At 52.9% G+C, this 20,106-nt stretch overlaps 2 protein-coding genes across 9 annotated transcripts in view; one reads left to right on the top strand and one right to left on the bottom strand.

Moving 5' to 3' along the window:
• The first annotated feature begins 758 nt into the window (after positions 1-758).
• On the top strand, positions 759-7,177 carry P4HA3 (prolyl 4-hydroxylase subunit alpha 3). Of its 5 annotated transcripts, XM_026111449.2 has the most exons (13): positions 761-1,336; positions 1,629-1,771; positions 1,993-2,210; positions 3,096-3,245; positions 3,433-3,484; positions 3,712-3,872; positions 3,954-4,121; positions 4,597-4,661; positions 4,770-4,929; positions 6,361-6,423; positions 6,630-6,698; positions 6,816-6,912; positions 6,999-7,177. In XM_026111449.2, the coding sequence occupies exons 1-13, from the start codon at positions 1,158-1,160 to the stop codon at positions 7,067-7,069; spliced, it is 1,596 nt and encodes a 531-aa protein (XP_025967234.2). In that variant the 5' UTR covers positions 761-1,157; the 3' UTR covers positions 7,070-7,177. The 5 variants fall into 5 exon arrangements, with proteins under 5 accessions (XP_064361312.1, XP_064361313.1, XP_064361311.1 ...); XM_064505242.1 differs by lacking the exon at positions 6,361-6,423 and having other exon boundaries at positions 759-1,336; XM_064505241.1 differs by having other exon boundaries at positions 760-1,336; positions 3,712-4,121.
• A 452-nt stretch (positions 7,178-7,629) lies between these two features.
• The window catches only part of PPME1 (protein phosphatase methylesterase 1), a 32,609-nt gene continuing 20,132 nt past the window's right edge, over positions 7,630-20,106 (bottom strand). For 3 of the 4 annotated variants that reach the window (XM_064505246.1, XM_064505248.1, XM_026111459.2), the window contains 9 exons: positions 18,132-18,286; positions 17,520-17,610; positions 16,689-16,754; positions 15,802-15,934; positions 14,934-15,063; positions 14,193-14,237; positions 13,150-13,214; positions 12,053-12,120; positions 7,630-10,694 (listed from right to left, as the gene is read on the bottom strand). In XM_064505246.1, the coding sequence (XP_064361316.1) occupies positions 10,676-10,694; positions 12,053-12,120; positions 13,150-13,214; positions 14,193-14,237; positions 14,934-15,063; positions 15,802-15,934; positions 16,689-16,754; positions 17,520-17,610; positions 18,132-18,286 (772 nt within the window). In that variant the 3' untranslated portion in view covers positions 7,630-10,675. The remainder of the gene's footprint in view (positions 10,695-12,052; positions 12,121-13,149; positions 13,215-14,192; positions 14,238-14,933; positions 15,064-15,801; positions 15,935-16,688; positions 16,755-17,519; positions 17,611-18,131; positions 18,287-20,106) is intronic. The other variant, XR_010387344.1, reaches the window with a different exon arrangement.

The following is a 20,106-nucleotide window of genomic DNA, read 5'->3' as shown; positions in this document are numbered from 1 at the left end:
TCTCCCTACCAGGTGCAGGTTGGGTGCAGATCTGGGAGTGGGTGGAGGTCTGCGTGCGGGTGCAGGTCTGGGTGTGGGTGCAGGTCTAGGTGCAGCTCTGGATGGAGGTCTGGGTGCAGGTGCAGGTCTGGGTGCAGCTGTGGGTGGAGGTCTGAGTGTGGGTGCAGGTCTAAGTGGAGGTCTAGGTGCAGGTCTGGGTGCGGGTGCAGGTCTGGGCGCGGGTGCAGCTGTGGGTGCAGGTCTGGGTACAGGTCTGGGTGCAGCTCTGGGTGCAGGTCTGGGTGCAGCTCTGGGTGCAGGTCTGGGTGTGGGTGCAGGTCTAGGTGGAGGTCTGGGCACAGGTGCAGGTCTGGGCGCGGGTGCAGGTCTGGGCACGAGTGCAGCTGTGGATGCAGGTCTGGGTGCAGGTCTGGGTGCAGGTCCAGGCACGGGTGCAGCTGTGGGTGCAGGTCTGTGTGCAGCTGTGGGTGCAGGTCCGGGTGCAGGTCTGGGTGCAGGTCCAGGTGCAGGTCCGGGCGTGGGTGCAGCTGTGGGTGCAGGTCTGGGTGCAGGTCTAGGTGCAGGTCCGGGTGCGGGTGCAGCTGTGGGTGCAGGTCCGGGTGCAGCTGTGGATGCAGGTCCGGGTGCAGGTTCGGGTGCAGGTCCGGGCGCGGGTGCAGCTGTGGGTGCAGCTGTGGGTGCAGCTGTGGGTGCAGGTCCGGGTGCAGGTCCGGGTGCGGGTGCAGCTGTGGGTGCAGGTCTGGGTGCAGCTGTGGGTGCAGGTCTGGGTGCAGGTCCGGGCGCGGGTGCACACCGAGACCCCAGCGCTGCAGCCAGCACAGGACTGTGCAGTACCGGTGTACGGCTCCTCAGCCCCTCGCAGACGCCGTCCCCCATCAGCACCCTTAATTAGCGCCTGCATTAATTAGCACCCAGGCTGGCGGGCTCCGGAGGAGGCCTCACCGGCGGAGGGGGGACCGTGCCGGGGGGCCGGGTGCAGGATTCGTGCCGGCCCCGCGCGGGAGGGCCGAGCCGCCCCATCCCTCCTCCGCCGTACCGCCCTGCCTGCGCGGCGGGGAGGAGCGGACCGCCGAGCCGGGCCACCACCGCCGCCACCACCACCGCGACCCGCTCGCCATGGCCCCGCGCCGCCGACACCCCTGACCCCCCCCGCCTCCATGGGGGCCCTGGGGGTGCTGGGGCTGGGGGTGCTGCTGGCCTGGCTGCCCCCGGCGCCCGCCGAGACCTTCTCGGCCATGCTGAGCATCCGGCAGGCGCTGGGCGCCGAGGGACGTCTGCTCCGGCTCCTCCGCGCCTACCTGCAGCAGGAGAGCGACCGCCTCAGCGACCTGGCCCGGTAGGGACCGACCCCCCCCCCCGACCCCCCCCCAAAAATCCCATTTTGACGGTGTTTGGGTGATGGGAAGCAGGGATGCGGGTGGCCACCTCGGGACCGGGGAGATGCTGCTGATATCACCAGCACTAGCAGAAATGCAGCAGGAAGGACGCTGAACCAACGGTTTTGGGTGTTTCAGAGCAGACCGAGCACCCATGGGTGAACAGAGATGGTCACCCGGACCGGGCGCTTTGGCGTGGTTTTGGGTGAAGTTTTGAGGTCTTTGAGGTCACTGGGCGCCGGCGCCTCGCAGGTTTTACAACAAGGTGCAGGCGCTGCACCAGGAGCCCGCGGCCTCGGTGGACAACCCCTTGCTGGCCTTCGGCCTCATCAAGCGCCTCCGCTCCGACTGGCTCAACGTGGTCTACAGCGAGGCGGCCGGTGAAAACACACAGGGTATGGGGTCCATCCGGCCACCCGTCCCCCTCCCCGGCCACCAAACGCCCCGGGATGTCCCTGGAGATGTTGGGGTGAGGTGGCACCTGCAAGAGGAGCACGTGGCTTGGGGAGGGACAAGCTGGGGAAGGGGGGACGGGAAGGCAGAGTGGTCCAGGTGGACACCCCCACGGCTTCGTTGGGCTCGTTAACGCTGCCCGGCGCCGTCCCGCTGCCCGCAGAGCTCCAGACCGGCTTCGAGGCGCTGCGGCAGGAGCTGCCGGGGCCGGAGGACCTGGACGGGGCGGCCCGGGCGCTCATGCGGCTGCAGGACGTCTACGCGCTGAGCGTCAAGGGCTTGGCCAAGGGCGTCTTCGAGCCCGCTGGCGCCCACTCGCCCCTCTACCACCCCGGCCAGCCCATCGCCCTCTCCGCCGACGACTGCTTCCACGTGGGCAAGGTGAGGGCGAGCCGGGGGGCTCGCGGCCGGGGGGGGGGTCTCGCGTCCCAGCGCCGGAGCGGGGCTCGGGGCACCGCCGTGCAACGCGAGGGAAGGACGAGGCGGGTTTCGGTCGGCCGCGCGGATGCAGGGAGGCCCCTCTGACTCAGCCCGCAGGCATCTGCCGGCGGAGCGAGCCCAAAGCGCGGGGTTCTCGCACCGCTTTGGGGAAGGGAAGAGCCAGCCCAGCGCCGCTAAGCCCGGCCTTGCCGGCGTGAGCTGCCTCCAGGCGCGGCGGGGGTGATGCTTTGGAGGCGGGGAGGCTGCGGTGGGATGTGGTTGAAGCCCAGCTCCATGGCCGTTCCCTGCCCGGGGGGAAAAGCAGGGCACTAAATCCATGGGAGCAGATTCGGATGCATTTATGGAAACTAAGCTTTTCTGGGCAGAGCCCCCCTGAGGTCATTGCAGAGCCAGGACTGAGTGTTGGGGGGGGGGAGGTGGGATGGGAGAGGACGGGGTGGCACAGGATGGGATGGGGATTGAGATGGGAGAAGATGGGGTGGAGATGGGACAGAGCAGGATGGGGTGGGACAAGATGGGATGGGATGGGAAGGGATGGGACGGGAAGGAACAAGGTGGGACAGGTGGCAGGTGGAGGAGGGATGGGATGGGATGGGATGGGATGGGATGGGATGGGACGGGATGGGATGGGTGGCAGGTGGAGGAGAGATGGGATGGGATGGGACAGAGTGGGGTGGGGTGAGTGGCAGGTGGAGGAGAGATGGGATGGGATGGGACAGAGTGGGGTGGGATGAGTGGCAGGTGGAGAAGGGATGGGACAGGACGGGACAGGACAGGGGCCAGGTTCTCCCTGGCGGTGGGTCCAAGCGGCACGGTGCCTCGCAGGTGGCCTACGACACGGGCGATTACTACCACTCCATTGCGTGGCTGGAGGAGGCCGTCGACCTCTTCCGCCTCTCCTACGGGAGCTGGAACACAGAGGACCGGGCCAGCCTGGAGGACGCCCTGGACCACCTGGCCTTCTCCTACTTCATGGTATGTCCGTGGCACGTCCGTGTCCAGGAGATTCCCGCGTGCCCCACTCCAGCTGGAGCTCAGCGTGATTTTCAGGGTCGTCCCCATCACCGCGGTGCCCGGTGGGGTGAAACCGTGGGCTGAGCTCTGAGGGGACATGGCCGTGGTGGGAGGATGCTCCTGAGCTTTCTTCATCTCCCCCTTGCAGGTGGGAAACGTCTCGCACGCCTTGAGCCTCTCCAGGGAGCTTCTGCGCTACGGTACGTCGTCAGCAAGGGCAGATCCCCGGCGTCAAACCGCTGCACCTCCAAACCGGGCTTGGCCACGCTGGAAGGGGCAGGAGAAGCCTGGTGGCACCCCATCGCCTCGTCCCCATGCGGGTGCTGCCATGCCTCGGTGGGGAGCACCGGGTGGACCCGGCCGCGGGACCAAGCCCCGGTGGGGGGGGGGGGGGGGACAGACACCGGTGCCACCTTGTCCCCGGCAGACCCCGGCAACCTCAGGGTGGCCAGGAACGTGGCGCAGTACGAGAAGCTGCTGGAGGAGCGGGAGGTCCCCGCGGAGCCGGGACCGCCGCGGCGCCCCGACAGCACCCGCCTGCAGACCCGCGACGCCTACGAGGAGCTGTGCCGGCGCCCGGGGACGCAGGTGCGGGGCGGCGGGTCCCGCGGCGGTCCTCGCCGCCGGCCCCCGCCGCACGCCCTGCCCGCTGCCGTCTCGCCCCCGCAGCACCCGCCGCCGAGCCTCCGCTGCGCCTACGAGACCCACGGCAGCCCCTACCTGCTGCTCCAGCCGGCCAAGAGGGAGACGGTCCGGCTGCAGCCCTACGTCGCCCTGTACCACGACTTCGTCAGCGACGCCGAGGCCGAGACCGTCAAGGCGCTGGCGGGGCCCTGGGTGAGCTGGGGGGGTGGCAGGTCCCACCACGTCCCACCGCGTCTCCTGGCCAGGGCCACCCAAGCGCCGCTTCTCCAGGCGTGCAGAAACGTGAGCGTTTCGGAGCTTTTTCACAGCCGGGAAGAGCCCGAGCTTCAAGCCCGGCTCAGCTCCCTCCTAGACCCGGCACCTCGGAGGTTTTGGGGAGCAACCAGGCGCTTTCCAGCATCCGTCTAGCCAAACCAAGCCTGAACTCGTGGTATCTAATCGTGGTGGGTGACAAGGGGCTGATGCTGCCGGTGACCACCTCCAGCCCGGCTCGGCGTCACCGGCAGCTCGGGGTGGTGATTTTTGGTAAAACCACCCCAGCTCAGACCCAGACGCTGGTCCCTGCTTGATTTGGGGGGGTCCCTAACCTTGGGGTCCCACCGCGGCACCCCAGGTGGCCACGCTGGTGGCTCTCCGGCCGCCACCGAGCATCTCCATCTCCCCGCAGCTGCAGCGGTCCGTGGTCGCCTCCGGCGAGGAGCAGCAAAAAGCCGAGTACCGGATCAGCAAGAGGTAGGTGACCCCCCAACGCCGCGGCTCCTGGGGACGCCTGGGCCCTCCTGGGGCTGGGCGAGCACCGGCCAGCCACCCCCATGTGACCCATGGCCGTGGGGCCCGCAGCGCCTGGCTGAAGGACACGGCCGACCCGGCGGTGGCGGCACTGGAGCGGCGCATCGCCGCCGTCACCGGCCTGGACGTGCGGGTGCCCTACGCCGAGTACCTGCAGGTGGTCAACTACGGGCTGGGCGGCCACTACGAGCCCCACTTCGACCACGCCACCGTGAGCGGGGGGACGGGGATGGGAACGGGGGGCTTCTCGGGGGGCTCCTCAGGGTTGTCCCTGCGGTGGTCCCAGCATGGTCCCCAGGGTTGTCCCCAGGGTGGTCCCTAAGGTGGTCCCAGAATGGTCCCAGCATTGTCTCCAGCATGGTCCCCAGGGTGGTCCCTAAGGTGGTCCCAGAATGGTCCCAGCATTGTCTCCAGCGTGGTCCCCAGGGTGGTCCCTAAGGTGGTCCCAGCATGGTCCCCAGGGTTGTCTCCAGCATGGTCCCTAACGTGGTCCCAGCATTGTCCCCAGTGTGGTCCCTAAGGTGGTCCCAGGGTGGTCCCAGCATTGTCTCCAGCGTGGTCCCTAAGGTGGTCTCAGCATGGTCCCCAGGCTGGTCCCAGCATTGTCCCCAGCATGGTCGCTAAGGTGGTCTCAGCATTGTCCCCAGTGTGGTCCCTAGGGTGGTCCCAGCATGGTCCCCAGGGTTGTCTCCAGCATGGCCCCCAGTGTGGTCCCTAAGGTGGTCCCAGCATGGTCCCCAGGGTTGTCCCTGGCATGGTCCCTAGGGTGGTCCCAGCATTGTCCCCATCATGGTCTCCAGGGTGACTCCAGCATTGCCCCCAGTGTGGTCCCTAGGGTGGTCCCAGCATGGTCCCCAGGGTTGTCCCCAGCATGGTCCCCAGGGTGGTCCCAGCATTGTCCCCATCGTGGTCTCCAGGGTGGCCCCAGTGTGGTCCCCAGGGTGGTCCCAGCATGGCCCCAGCGTGGTCCCTAAGGTGGTCCCAGGGTTGTCCCTGGGGTGGTCGAGGTAACTGCTGGGAAAGGCAGCAGGTTCGCTGAGGGAAGGGAGGAAAAGAGAGAGGGAGAGAGATAGGGAGAGAGGGAAAGAAAGAAAGAAAAGAGGAAAAAAGGGAAAGAGAAAGGGAAAGAGGGAGACAAGGAAAGAGAGAGAGAAAGAAAGAGAAAGAAAGAATGAAAGAAAGAGGGAAAGGGAGAGGGAAAGGGAGAGGGAAAGAGAGAAAGAGAAAGAGAGGAAGGAAGAAGGGGAGGGAATGGGAAGGGGAAAGGAGGGATGGGGAGAGAGAGGGAAGGAGGAATCGCAGGACAGTTATAGTTCACCCCATGTTTTTCCTCCAAACCTTCTTCTGGGCAGAAAGGTTTTTCAAGCAAGGTGAAAACATCCAATCAGGTTAAAATTCCCCAGGTTTTTCTCGAGGGGAGAAAAAAAGCAAGTGGGAAATGGCTCAGTTGGGGACATTTTGGCTAAAAAGCTTTGATTTGCACAAAAAAAGGGTGTTGAGGCTCGAGTTCCTGTCGTGCCCAGGTTTTCCTGGGGGATTTGCCCGCGGGCAGCTCAGAGCCACTGGGTCCCGTTGTGGTGCGACGTGCTTTGGGGCCGAGCAGCGTTCGCCCGGGCCCGACCGGCTCCTCTCTCTGGGGCAGTCGCGGAAGAGCCCCCTTTACAGAATGAAGTCGGGCAACAGGATCGCCACGGTCATGATCTACGTGAGTGCCCGCGTTTCCGGGCTCCGCGAGGTCGCAGCTGCGTCGGTCGTCAGTAGGGTTCAGAGTGAACGTGGTTTCGAGATGGAGAGGGAGGCTGGGGCGGGGGGGAGGCTCAAGGGAGACTTCACGCCTCGTGAAGCAGCCGTCCCCCGTCCCCCACGGGGCAGGAGGACGAGCGCAGGCTCACGCTTTGGCTCATTCTCCAGCTGAGCTCGGTGGAGGCCGGCGGCTCCACTGCCTTCATCTACGCCAACTTCAGCGTGCCCGTCGTCAAGGTGAGGGGGGACCCCTCCATTTTAGGGGTGCCAAACCCCAATGCTGGGGCCGGGTGCTGAGTTTTGGGGCGCCCAGCCCCAAGGCTGAGGGCTCAGTTTTGGGGCCCGGCTCTGCAGAACGCAGCGCTGTTCTGGTGGAACCTGCGGCGGAGCGGCGAGGGCGACGGGGACACGCTGCACGCCGCCTGCCCCGTCCTGGCCGGCGACAAGTGGGGTAAGGGGCCCGGCCAGGCACTCCGGCTCCAGAGCCGCCCCAAAAAACCCGGCCCGCTCGGCCCACGCCGCTCCCGTCTCTTCCAGTGGCCAACAAGTGGATCCACGAGCACGGGCAGGAGTTTCGGCGGCCGTGCGGCCTCCGCCCTGAGGACTGAGGCCGGCGGGGGCGAAAAGCCACCCTGGTGGGCTTCATCCGGGGCTCTCGCAGTACCCGGAGCAGCCCCAAACCTGGGGGAAATAAAGCCGAAGGAGACTGAAACAGAGTCTGGGAGAAGTGGCTTCCTGCGGCACCCCAGGGCCGAGACGGGCTGTGCCATGGGGCTGCAGTGGGGGGGGGGGGGGGGGGGTTGAGGCGGGTGTCTGCATCCTCCAATTCCAGCCTTGACCCCAAATTTCCTCCCAGCCCCCTTTGCTCCTTCTCCCAACCTCAGAGAAAAACAAGTCTCTCCTAGAAGGACTGGCAGGGAGTTAGTGTTACGGTACTGCTATGGTAATCAGTCTGCTTCAGAGTTAACAGAACACTGCTATTGGGCCAGAGCTTTGCAAAACCATGCCACTTTCCTTGCTCAAAGGCAAGGAGAGCAGGCAGGCAGATTTGCACCCCCAAGTAAACCCATGAGCCGGGCACCCCGGGGAGAGGCATGCGCAGAGCGCGGTGGGTCACATTCATCCCGGGCCGCCCGCGCGGGGCTGGAAAGGAGCCGCTGCGCCCGGAGGCTTTGCACAAATGCTTTATTGGTGGGAGGCAAGAGGGAGGGACGGCGGGCGACATGCGAAGGGGCTGAGGCTCCGGCGGGGGGATGGACAGACGGACACACGCGTTTGCCTTCGGAAAACACCAGCAGAAAGGAGGGAGAGCGTCCACGCCGGAGGCTGTTGCCAGCCCACGTCTCTCGGACACGACGGCTCCGAGCGCTCCCCGAGCTCGGTTTCGGCGTCAACCTGCCGTCAGACGGGGCGACTTCGTCGTCACCAGCGCGGAGCCCCGGAAAGCGGGGCTGGAACGGGCTTTTTGGGGGTCAGCCAAGCCCAAAGGCAAAAACGGCCCACGGCCGCGTCGCTCCCCCCCAACAAACCAACCTCCCAAACTGCAGCTCCTGCCAAGCCGCGGGATTTTCCATTGTGCAAGTTTCCGCTGATCCTCGATCCAAGGACTGGAACGAAGGCAAGCGGGATTTCTAAGTAACCAAGAGCTCTGGTGTAAAACCGGCATCCTTTGAACTCAGACACCCTCTTCCCACGTAGCTGCTTTTACCTAGAAACAGTAAAAAGCTGAAGGCTGTGGAAAAAACGCGGTGAAAAGCTGGGACTTGAAGGGGGATTTTCTGGATTTCCCAATTTCAAATGAGTCAAAAAAAGAGTATTTGTCTCTGCGGTTACTCCTGCCGTTGGCCTGCGCTATCCTTCACCCAAGTGCAACTCATCTCTGCCTGCAGCTCCTTCCTCCCTGGAAAGGGAGGAGAAATTGCAGCAGGAGTGAAATCCTAATTCTTTCACTCATTTCTCCAATGCGAACAGCAAAATGCAATTTTGGGGAGCCCACGGCACTCGGAAACAGCCGCTCAGCTCCCAAGCGGCCCCTCCACAGAGCACAAAACAGCGGCTCGCTTTCGCTTTCCACGGAGCCTTTGCAAAAAGATCTCCGAAAGAGTTAAAAGCAAGCAAAAAGGCAAGGAGTTACCTCATCGAGCCACTCGAAGCCAGATCCTCCGGGTTACTCGAGCGCATGGAGGAATGCGACTTCACCGGGATCGTTCACGAGTCTGACGGCAGGCGCATGCCTAAGCACCCCACGAAATGAGACCCCGGGGCCGCGCTACGCTCTTAGTTTCTAATGATTTAGCCACAGGTCTGGAAAGGACCGAGAGTCTCGCCAACCTTCAGGACGCGTCTGGACAAAGTTGTATTTCTCCAAAATTAAAGCTCCGAACTCAGCGGCTTTGGACCATTTAATGAATTCGCGGCTAGAACCAGGATGGACGTTACCGAGGTCACGGTAGACTAATACAATAATTAACGTGGTGACTTACGGAGAAAAACGCCAGGAGCCAGAAATTGCTCTTTCAACCCCCGAGTGCCAACGGCCTAAGTGCCAGGGAAAAGCGGAGCTCGTGAATTAGGCTTTCTCGTTTCCAATTCAGGCATTTCCTGCCCCGATGTGTCAGGGAAGGGACACGGAGTAAGGCCACGGCTTGCTCCGTCCCGGGCTCACGTGCGAACGAATCCGAAGAGAACAGCGGCTCTCTGTTGGGATAAATCCCGGCGTTCAGCTGGCCTTGACCAGCTCTTCGCAGCGCTCCCTCTTCCCCCACCTGCACCTCACAAATGCAAAGAATTCATTATGGCTCTTGGCACAGGACATATTTACAGCCACCCACTGCATCTCCCGGGATCAGGCCAGGAACAGACCTATGCTTCAGCAAACCAGCGTTAAAAACGCTGCTTTCATCATACAGCACGAGAGGGTTATGAATGCAAGGCAGAAAAAAATAATAATTAAAAAAAGAGAGAGATTTCAGAAGACCATCAGCAACATACTGAGGAAAACAGCTCCAAAACGTGTCTGCTCTTACGCTCAAGTGATTTTTAGGAGAAGTGAAAGCAACCTGACGAACCGCCTAAGGACAATTAACCCTGAAGAAAAGCTCTCTGTGTAACTACTGCTTTTACATGGCGACATGGAAGGCAGTCAGTGAAACATCTAGAAGTGTCAGTGAAAAGTCAAGGAAGCGTCAGTGAAAACAAGGTCTTTCCTTCAATACTGGGGGGAGCAAGCAGCTGCCTACACCCCTGTGCCAACGTTAACGGCACCGACTCCGAGCTCTTCCAATATTTTATCTGCTGCACATTTTTGCATCTTTCCATCCAAGAGGTGCTGGTCTCCGCTCAGCTGAATGTAGCAGCAACAAGAAGGGAAGTATAAACCCATTCCAGAGGCAGAGAAGGGCCAAGCAGGCAAACAGCCTGCTGCTCACACCGTTACCGCTGCTCTCGGGTCTTCCCTGTGACTGCAGGCCAGAGCCCCTGCCCGCTACGTGTCTGCAGTAGATTGAGTTACTGAGGCTACATTTCTCACTGAGTACCTGAAACGAATGTTGAGAAGGCTGCAAGACTCTGAAACGGTGCTCACGGTCCCCCCTCCCACCGTTTTGTTTCGCACTCCTGTCCAAATTCGAACAGGAAAGTAGCATCTAGGCTCGTCCCACAGCTTGACCCCTAAGGCTGGCTTTGGTGAGATGAACCCTGAGCTCCCAATGAAGCCGATTCCTCGTCTGCTTGAGGGGAAAGGAATATGTATATAAAAAACAAACCTAAGGGGCATTTCAAAGACGATTAGACGATTCCGTGGACAAATCCTGAAGCCTTTGGATTTGCTGCAATGCCCTCTGTGGATCTGGACTGCCAACAGCCCCTTTGCAGTTGGGTCCAAGAAAGCCTGAGAATTCATGGAGATCGGTATGATTGACTACTCGGGATTTCAGGAGGTCTTTCCTTGCGGCAGCAGAGAGGAGCCCGCTTCCACAGGTCTGGAGAGCTTTGCATGGTCTTCAATGTAAGCTGCTTCCCAGCAAGGAAGTCCCTAACCATTTACACATCCTGGAGAACTAGTTCTAGGGGATGAATCTCACACCAACTTCTCATTGCTGCTGAACTGGAGAGATGAAAGGATATGGATACATCACAGTGGCCTCTGGTGCAGTTTATTTACAATGGGACTCAGTGCTGAAGAACACCAGGGTATTAACGAGAACACCAGGGTATTAACAAGCAGGAAACACACTAGGAGGCAAAAAGGAGAGAGGAGAAAACGTCACACATTAAAATCCAAGTATTCTCTGCAAATATTTGATGCTGTGGCACCCTAAAGTTAGTTGATTACCCAAAGTAAACCTAGGCCAAGAAAACAAACAAACAAACAAACAATCATGTAGGTTAAAATCAACATTGATGCATTCAACAATAACTCGTAACATAGGTAATAGTGAGAAGCACAAAAGCTTTTTATATCACACAATATGGCTAGCAAGCCACCTCGCTTCCTCCAGGCCTCCTGTTTTAAAGCTGCTCTTGCTACAACCATAATAGCAGAAGCAACAGGCTAGTTGTCTTTAAAGGCTCACAGCAATAGCACAGGTTGTCAAATACCTGGCAGAGATTCGAAATTATAATGCAGTACAGTCCTTTGGTCTTCACCCTCTCCCATCATTTACACATTTTCCTACACTATATCCTTTCATTGGATTTAATATATGCGCTCCTGACAGTCCTACATTTATACAGTTTCATCCCCAAGGGCACAAAGGGGAAAAAAAAGAAAGAGACCACTCTAGTACTAGAAAGAGACCCTTCTAGTACTGCCAGTCCTAAAAGTACTACACATTTTGGGGCTTACTTCTGTCAAACTAATTCTTAAGTAAAAGCAGTGGGATTTTTCAGGGCTGCTGAAGAAACATGCTTGGCTTATTCTACCACTCACCTGAAAGATGACTCTAAAATAGGTCAGTACCTTCTATGGTATTGTCTAAATTGGTTCAGTTATTGCCTTGATGGCAATATGGTACCGTAACTAAGACTTTAGGAGCCTTTTCCGTCAACCCTGTAACTCTATCACTCACCACCTACTCTCATTGCTGTAGGGCTGACTGTGGAGGCCTGGCTTCTGTAGGTCATTCTGATAAGAAAACACATGAGGTAAGCATAAAGTCTGCAAGATGAAGCACTCAGCTTTACATTTCTAACTTCACCAGTATTTCGTGGCCAAAGAAATATGGTGCAAATGGCTTCCAAGATACAGGGACTTGACTATTTAAATAAATACTATTCAAACTGAGTAACAGAAAGCTTGTATTTTTGCCTTCTGGAAGTTTATAAAGAAATCAGCTAGGTATGATCTGCTTCTCTCCTTCCTTCCAAGGAAGGAGATTTTATTAACACAAGTTAATATGTGAAAAGTTTAGACCGAACACAAACATCAAATACACTACAGGCTGTGATTTAAAGCTGTTTGTTTACATGCTGCTTTCAGCATTACACCAAAACTCCAGGATACCTCCCACACTGAGAGCCACAAACGCACACAGTAAGAGCAAGAACTCTCCTTCAAGGGCTGCACAGTTCGAGCACCCGCAGACACTCACCACTGGAATCCACCGATGGGCTCTGTAAACCTGTGACGGATCAGGAACGTCGCAACAGCTTCAGCCACCTGAGAAAGGGAAAATTGGTCAGAATTTAAAGGGACGTGAAGGCAACGAGAAATCCAGTCACTTATCAAAGGCTGCAGCAATTTCAGCAACAGTACCTCTCCTCAGCCCCCCATGCAGTGGTCAAGTTTGTTCCTTTAAAACTAGAACCTCTGCGTGACAGCACCATAAAGTAACTACACGCTCCCATTACTCTGACACTCACCAAACAGTCAAGAGCCGGCAAAACTTTTTGCCATCTCTTGCAGTAATTTTAAAACAATGCCTAAATTTAGTAGGTAAAAAAGGTCAGGCTGAATCATTATTAAGTTATTCTTATAAAGAATAACCCAATACAGTAACCTGACAGTGGTAATACCGCTTCTAATTTATATTAGAAAGAAAAATAGTTCAAGAGCTCACTGTTTAGATAATCCCTATTTCATATTGGCAAACTGAAGCACAAAGAGCCTGAGTTTTACATTCATGGCAATCAGTGCAGAACAAGCTTTAAAACCACGTGTTTCCAACCACAGGCTCCATTGGCTGTATCACATTTCTGAGTCTCTCTAGACACCAAATTCAGTAATACACACAACTAGCACTGCTCTGTCTGTAAACTGCTCCAGTCACATTTGTTTCATATTTGGAAAATGTGAGCCACCCAACTCAGCAAAGCACAGACCAAACCCAAAAGCTGCAGCTTAACACTAGAGGGAGTGGAAAACTTGAAGAGAAAAGGCAGGGAGAACAAAACAGTCCACACTCCATCTGATAACAGTTAGTTACATCACCACCAGCCCGAGTTAAATCTATAACCTAGCCAAGCCTCGTGTCTCAAGTTACATAGGCATGTTGCATCTTAGCCCAGGCTTTCAAGCTAGCTTAAAGAATGTGATTTAACCCAAGCTGTTTTGTGAACAGCCAGTTTTGATAATGCCAAAAAGGACTCTGAAGTATAATCGCAGCTTCGTAGTAAGTGATAGGACTCTTTCGCACTTAAGCTGTGAAAACCATGGTCTGTCTAACCTCACCCCCACAGTGGAGCTCACCTTGTCTGGAGCATCTTCATGGACCGCATGGCCACACTGCGGGAGGACTTGCATCTGAAACTTCCCTGCAGATCAAGAGAGTCACTGGAGCCGCTTTTTAAGTGGTCTTAATTTTTACCAGCAATGGTTTAGGCAGGCAATTCTCGTGAATACAGGAGACACCTACTCTGAGACTAAATGGTAGGACTAAAGACACTGGTCTCTTAAAAGCGCTCTGAATTTATGAACCCTTCTAAAAAGGATCTCTCGTTCTTTACAAACAAACCTCACTATATTCATCTGGGTGAAGAAGGAGCAAGGCAGGCAGACAAATTTCAGGCAAACTCTGTAATACACACAGCAGACAGTTCCAACAGAAAGCGAGAACTGTCTGCTTAATTCATCTTCCCCAGCTGCACTTAGAGTAGGTTCCTGGGAGCCAAAATTGAGGCAAAACTTTTTAGAGCTTCTTGTCAAAGGTGAGACCGTCTTTCAGAGCTGAGACTGCTATCAGATCTACCTTAACACAATGCCTATCCTACTACTCCTATTACTTTTCAGTACTGATTGCTCTGGAAATTTATGAAGCTGGGACCAGAAGGAAAAAATGCATCCATGGAGATGCTTAATCTTTATTTGCTGCCTGCCAGAAATAACAGGAGACCAGATGGTTTTGGATGGTCCCAAATGTTCTAGCTGGGAGCAACAGCAATGACATTAAAAAGGGAAAAACAGATTAGAAAGAAATCCTCACAGTCATCCTGATCCCGCAAGATAAGTGGCAGCCCCACTACTGGAAACATTTAACACTAGACTGAACAAAAACCATGGCAACAGCCCTGCGCAAGTACTAATTAGACCGTTCCCTTCTCAACTTTTCCACCTCTTCTACAACCACAGACAGTCAGGAATGACTTTGGAATTGACTGAATTCTTTAACGCACATTTGTTTCAATACAGACTGCACCTGGTAACAGACCATTCCAGCTCTCTCTCGTTCACGTACCCATGGCAACAAGCTATCATCCAAAAAGAGCATTACAGTAACAATATTAAATATTTACCTTGCATCTGTCCAATTGTTAGATCTTTATCCAGCCTGTCAACACCTACATTCAAATAAACAGAGGTATTGGTGAAACGCCAGAGAGAGTATGACTGTCTAAACAGAGCTTTACTAGAGATTGTGAAAGAGACATTTGGTGTGAAAAATGCAAAAGAAACATCATATTTGATACCCGCTAGGATGCTTCACTGCTGCACTTCAGAACAGTAAAGGGACAGGAAAGATCCTAGTCAAAAATGCAAAACCACATCCTTCCCTACAACTGAAAAGGGTATTTAGCTTGGTTAAGCTCTGTATTTCCTATCAAGGGTCAAAAAGGGCCTATAACTGGCTGTAGAACATTGATACTTTGACTTTTGAGTGCAAGTTCAAATACAGCCCATATCTGTAGGAAAAAATAATAGTAGCAGGGGCTGAAGGGCAGCTTGAAAGGGCCCTGTTTGTTCAGCGTCATCTCAGTCACACAGTAAAAACACCTGTCCCACAGCAGCAATACATGGTATGTCGTTATGTGCTATTTTGATATTAGAGGCTCTGATCTAATTCCAGATCTGCATGGAAAATCAAATGAAGTGGCGTATAGTATTTCAAGATACGTAGAAAAGCCAGGATGGGAGAAATGGTCTGCTATTCTCAGAACAAAACATTAGCCAAATGCTGACCCTATTCTCCAAAGTACAGGTGAAACACCACTGAAGTGAAGAGCCATTGAACTTAAACAAAGCTGGAAGATACCTACCAGCTAAAAGCAACAGCTTTGGAGTTGGACAGCTTAGGAAGAGGTTAGATAAACCCCTGAACCAGCCATCCCAGTACTTTTCTGTTTTCGCCAGTTCAATTCGCCACGTGTATAGGTGCTCCTTCTTTGTCTGCAGGAAGGAGAAAGAGCTCTGCATTAGCGATCAGTAAAACAGCTCAAGCAATATGAACTCACAGTGCCGCCTGGAAGTGCATATAAAAAAAATACTGGCTCCCTCTGGTGGATTACACTCCCAGCGGACAATTCTTCTTGCTCCTAAATTTCTCTCCACATCACAGCCAAAGCAGGGAGCAAGAAAGGCGGCAGCAGCAGCTACAACAGCCCTGCGGTTTTCAGGGCTCTCGATTTGCCTTCCTTTACTAGCACAGATAGCTCAGGAATAGTCAGAGCATTCAGACCCGGCTCTCCGCAAGGCCTGGATGACATGGAAACGCAAGGTGCCAAGTTGGCTACAACTACTTCCCCGGAGGATTTCAGACTCCTAGGCTGCAACTGGCTGTATGACCTCCTGAATACTAATGAGTCTTTGTAATGAGCAGAAATACCAGCGAGGCTCAGAAAAGAGCATTCTTCATTCAGGACAGAAGCCCCATTTCAGGCCACATGCACTAAATCTGTAAACATCTGAGAAAAGGAAACTAAACACACATGCTAAGACACTTTAAATTGATAGTTCAAGATGGAATCAGCAGCGCAAGACCAAGAAGAAAATGATAGCCCCAGTATAAAGTTTTGGGTCACTGAAGTTGCTCCCACTGCTATTGGCATGTTTTGGATAACTGCTAGCTACTTTTCTTGCAAGGGAGCTCCATGCAAATGAATGAAAACACAGCAGGAAACTCCCTACCTCTGTGTCATCTTCTTTCTTCCTTTTGTTGACAGAGCCTCCCCCTTCATCATCATCATCTTCCTCCTCTTCCTCTTCAATAATGCCCTCCACTATGGCTTTAGGACATTCAGGACTGGCAGCCCCTTCACACCTGTGAAAATAAAACTAGAAACTGATTCCTTCCAAAACAAAAAAAAAAAGCATGTTTTAACCTTGAGCAGTCAGCAATTTCTCAGAAACTGGCTGAGAAAAATTCCCCCCCCCTCAATGTAAAAGCAGCTGTGCATCAAAGAGACAGACAGGACTAGCCACAGGACTGAGTGCCCGTGCAGCAAACATACCCCAGTGCAAACGTGAACAGCTACTTAAAGGAAGAGGAGCAGGTCAAACAAGCAATGGCTTCTCTTTTACAGAGTATGAGAGACATTTGTAAAGGCTCCACATGTCTCAAGAATTATAATGGCACAGGCAGGTCACTTTGATCCCCCCTGAACTCACCTTGGACCACTCCTAAAATGCAATGGACAGTTAAATAATTCCTTATAAGAAGTGAAAGGTATCATATCCAGAAGGCCAACATTTCTGAAGCGACCTCAGACTAATATCTATTTCCTTAATGTATACAAGAAGGCAGCCAAAACAAGGGAGGCACAACCACAGTAGTTAACTTTTTAAAACATGGCTCTTGGTGGAGTCCTCTGCCCCAGTGAAATTTTGGCCAGGTTTTCTCAAAGTGCCATAACTATGCTTCAGTGCTGCTGTGGATACCAACTGTGATCATATGACAGAACACTTGTATTTGCTAGAAGAAATGTTCACTTTCAGGCGTATTTATGTTTTGTCATAAGGGTATTGTAAAACACAGGAGAAGATTTGAAGAATAGCTCAAAGAAAAAACAACCTACTGTTTGACTTGACCGACCATAGAAACTCTTGCAGATTCAAGATTTCTTATTTGTCCACTTTTTACACTAGAAAAAAATTTGAAGAAAGGCAGAAATAGTTATAAAATGGAAGTCAAACAGGTACATTTGTAAGGAACTAGCAGGCCCAGAAATAGGAGCACAAGCCTTTTACAGTTCACAATTTCCCCAAGCCGTCCCCAAATCACCTGTACTCGGAAGTCATTCTGAATACAGATACATCGCTCACGCTACATGCTGACTTATTTGAATCCTCCAAGTCACTGTGACCTGCGTATTTCATTACAGGGGAGAAGTGCTCACGGGGAAAAAGTGAAATAGGTTTATACCCACTTCATTGTGGAGGCAGGAAGAAGAGAGAAACTATGTTGGTATTCAGGAACAGAAGCAGGCTTTCTGCTCTCCAATCTACAGACCTAACCACAAAGCCTTTTCTTTTCGAACTCAGCTGCTGAAGGTTTAAGTAATTTTTTTCTGCATGAGAATTAGCAAGTCCCATTTCTTACAGATGAAGAAGAACCATGAGACATTCCAAATAGAGGGGACATTTACAAAGAAGTTGCAATTTGTACCAGCAAAGCTTCCTCTTAGTTAAAGCCCTTCGAGGATCTTTCTCCATTACCTAGTCAACTCTCCCAGAAAATGAATTATCCTTGAGACCTCCCTCTCCTTGCCAAATCAGCCAAGGAATTGGTGATGATAGTTGGGGAAGTGAGCAGGGAGAGAACAGACAAATCGTGTAAACCTTGTTTCCTTCATGAGTCCGGCTAAAAAGGCAAGTGATTTTAGAGGGAACCTAAGCCCACGCATTACCTCCACTCAATTGCGTTCTCAAGTGACTTGAATGTTTTGGGACGACTCCTTAAGAAGTTCTGCATGCTGTTCAATGCATCCATGGCTGTACCTAAAAACAAATATTTTTATTTTACGGCATCTGATAAATTGCCTGGTCCCTTTAAATGGGACTGGCTACCAGGGAATACCCTGAGAGCGAGCTAGGGCTCACTGGGGATTTAAGGCAGTTAAGAAGAGTACAGTCCTAAGACTTCCAGTCATACCTGCTCCTACATTAGAAAATGAATATTTGAACCAGTAGAACATTCAGATAGTAAGAAAAAGCAGTAAACACCCATCGGCATCATGCGTTATTCAAACAAACAAACAAAAAAACACTCCTCTGTCACTCCTCCCTGCCAACAAGTACTGCAAGTAAATTATGAGGAAAAAAGCAAATGGGAGAGCCCACCTGGGAAAAGCAAAAGGAGGGATCGCACTAGGAAGTCTATTTTATGGAGGTAACATCTGTTAAGAGGAGGGAACTGGCACTGGTTTAACAACCAAGCAGAACTCTGTACTCAGGGATTTGAGGATAACCAGAAAAGATCAATATGAAAGATAACCATACCCAAGGGTACACACACTTACCTTCCACTACATCTATCATGCACAGACCCAGTAAACTTGGCACCAAATTTGCTGCTGCCGTGTGCACTGCAATGGCACCACCCATGCTGTGCCCGATCAGCATGATAGGGGGAGGGAGGTCCCCGTACAGAGCTTCCACCACGTTCCCAACGTCTCTGCCAAATTGAGATAAACACACGGTCAGGCATTTCTACTTTGATATATTTCCGAAGCGGATTTGCAAAATGGGAGGAGAAAATACAGATCTAAGAGAGATGTCCGGCTCCAAACTGTCTGCTCACTCCCTCCCAACGCTAGATGACCCCATCCCGCACATTAGCCTTCAACCTTCTCTACGTGCTCATTTAACCCAGAAGTAATTGCGACAAATGTGTTCTGTTATCGCTGTCTAGTTTTGCTTAGGTACCAATACCAGAAATCACTCAAGCCAATGACTTCCTGAACAAAAGTTCCCTTTCTATTAACAGAAAGTGCTCTTTAACAACAACGAAACCCTGAAGAGAACATTTTACATCGACATGGGTTAGTGGGAGATTTAAGTAAAAGGTGAGAGAACTGCCAAGTCCTGTTGCGTGGAAGCGTAGCTTAAGGAATTAGCAGTTCCAAAAGGAGAAACCTTTTCCAATTAAAGAGAAAATAATCAAGCCCTACTGACCAAGACAGAGATAAACAACGCCAAACACACACAAAAAGATTCAGAGTCTCTCTGAAGTGTAGCTACTACAGGGCAAAGAGCAATTTCCCCGGCTTTTCCATAAGACCCACCTCCAGGTCCTTATACTCAAGTTGTCACTGCAATATGTGAATGCTGGCTCACACAATTCGCAAAAATACAAAGCAAGAGCAGAGCTAAGGCCTGAACTCTGCTGAACACCACGATAGTTTGAGAGAGACTCAAAGACATCAAAACTGGCTTTCCTGACAAAAAAAAAATCACAGGAGCTGGAAACCTGAGCAGTACTACACCTAGTAAATGGAAAAGTAGTCAAAAAGAAGGTTGACCAACTTGTTTGCTCTGTCGATGAGAAAATTACTCAAAGATTTAACAAACTCTGAAAAACAGCTATAATTTAATGCTCTAATATAAACGCTGATTAGGAATAACTTTCAAGCTCACTGCAAAGAGGACAGGAAGGTTTAAAACAAAAGGCAACTTGTTTTCGCCCATGTTAGTGCTGCTCCAGATCTAAAAAAATCCTAATTATTTCATACGGCATCTCCTCGGGACACTAACACATCAGGAGCTGACAAGCTGAAAGCAGCAGCAATAAGGTATACAATGGACGTCAGAATACATTTCACACATGGCCTCCCCACAACAAATCAAGCGGATTTGTTCATATGAAGGTTACAAAGTCCTTCATGACTTAATCGTTCATAGAAAAGAGTCTCTTTGTGCTAAATGTGGACATAATCTAACGGGCTTAGTAATATGTATTTGCTTTTCTTACAGCTTGTCAAGAGGGGAATTTGCATCCCAAAGTAGATCATTACAGTCCGAAAAAGCAGCTCCCTCCATGCCTGAAAGTCTCAGTCTGTGACCCACGCTTTGGGGATGCCTCCCGTCAAGGTGAGCACGCTCTCCATGTTCATTCAAGGAGCAGAGGAAGAGCCAAAGCGGTGATTCCAAGTTAAAATGTCCAAGTCAGTTATGTCTGAGGAAATCTCTCCCCTTCTATCAGGAAATCTCCAGTATGTGTTTTAGAGTGTTGCTGGTTTAAAGTGTCCACTGCAATAAAGCCACTGATCTTTAAACTGAGTTTAAACCTGAAGGCATCTACAGAACAAGTCCAGTTTGGAACCTGACTCAGCTGGTAGATATAATTTCAAGTCAACTTCAAACCATCCTAAAATGGAAGGAAAGCAAGAGGCAACTACCAGAAGCATGTGAAATGAAACTATCTGCCATCTCCCTCGCATGAGGTTGCATGTCTTCCAGTATTTCAGTCAAGAAAAGCAAACTAGTTCAGTCAAG

Source organism: Dromaius novaehollandiae, chromosome 1 (assembly GCF_036370855.1).
Source record: "Dromaius novaehollandiae isolate bDroNov1 chromosome 1, bDroNov1.hap1, whole genome shotgun sequence".
NCBI lineage: Eukaryota > Metazoa > Chordata > Aves > Casuariiformes > Dromaiidae > Dromaius > Dromaius novaehollandiae.
Note: the sequence above shows the minus strand (reverse complement) of the source record. Positions and strands in the feature narration are given on the sequence as shown.

What these genes read in the sequence shown, in the direction of transcription:
- P4HA3 (XM_064505241.1), top strand. Translation starts at nt 1,158, where the DNA reads ATGGGGGCCCTGGGGGTGCTGGGGCTGGGGGTGCTGCTGGCCTGGCTG. An exon ending in CGCCTCAGCGACCTGGCCCG is followed by an intron (nt 1,337 to 1,628) that starts GTAGGGACCGAC and finishes GGCGCCTCGCAG; the next exon opens with GTTTTACAACAAGGTGCAGG. An exon ending in CCTGGCCGGCGACAAGTGGG is followed by an intron (nt 6,913 to 6,998) that starts GTAAGGGGCCCG and finishes CGTCTCTTCCAG; the next exon opens with TGGCCAACAAGTGGATCCAC.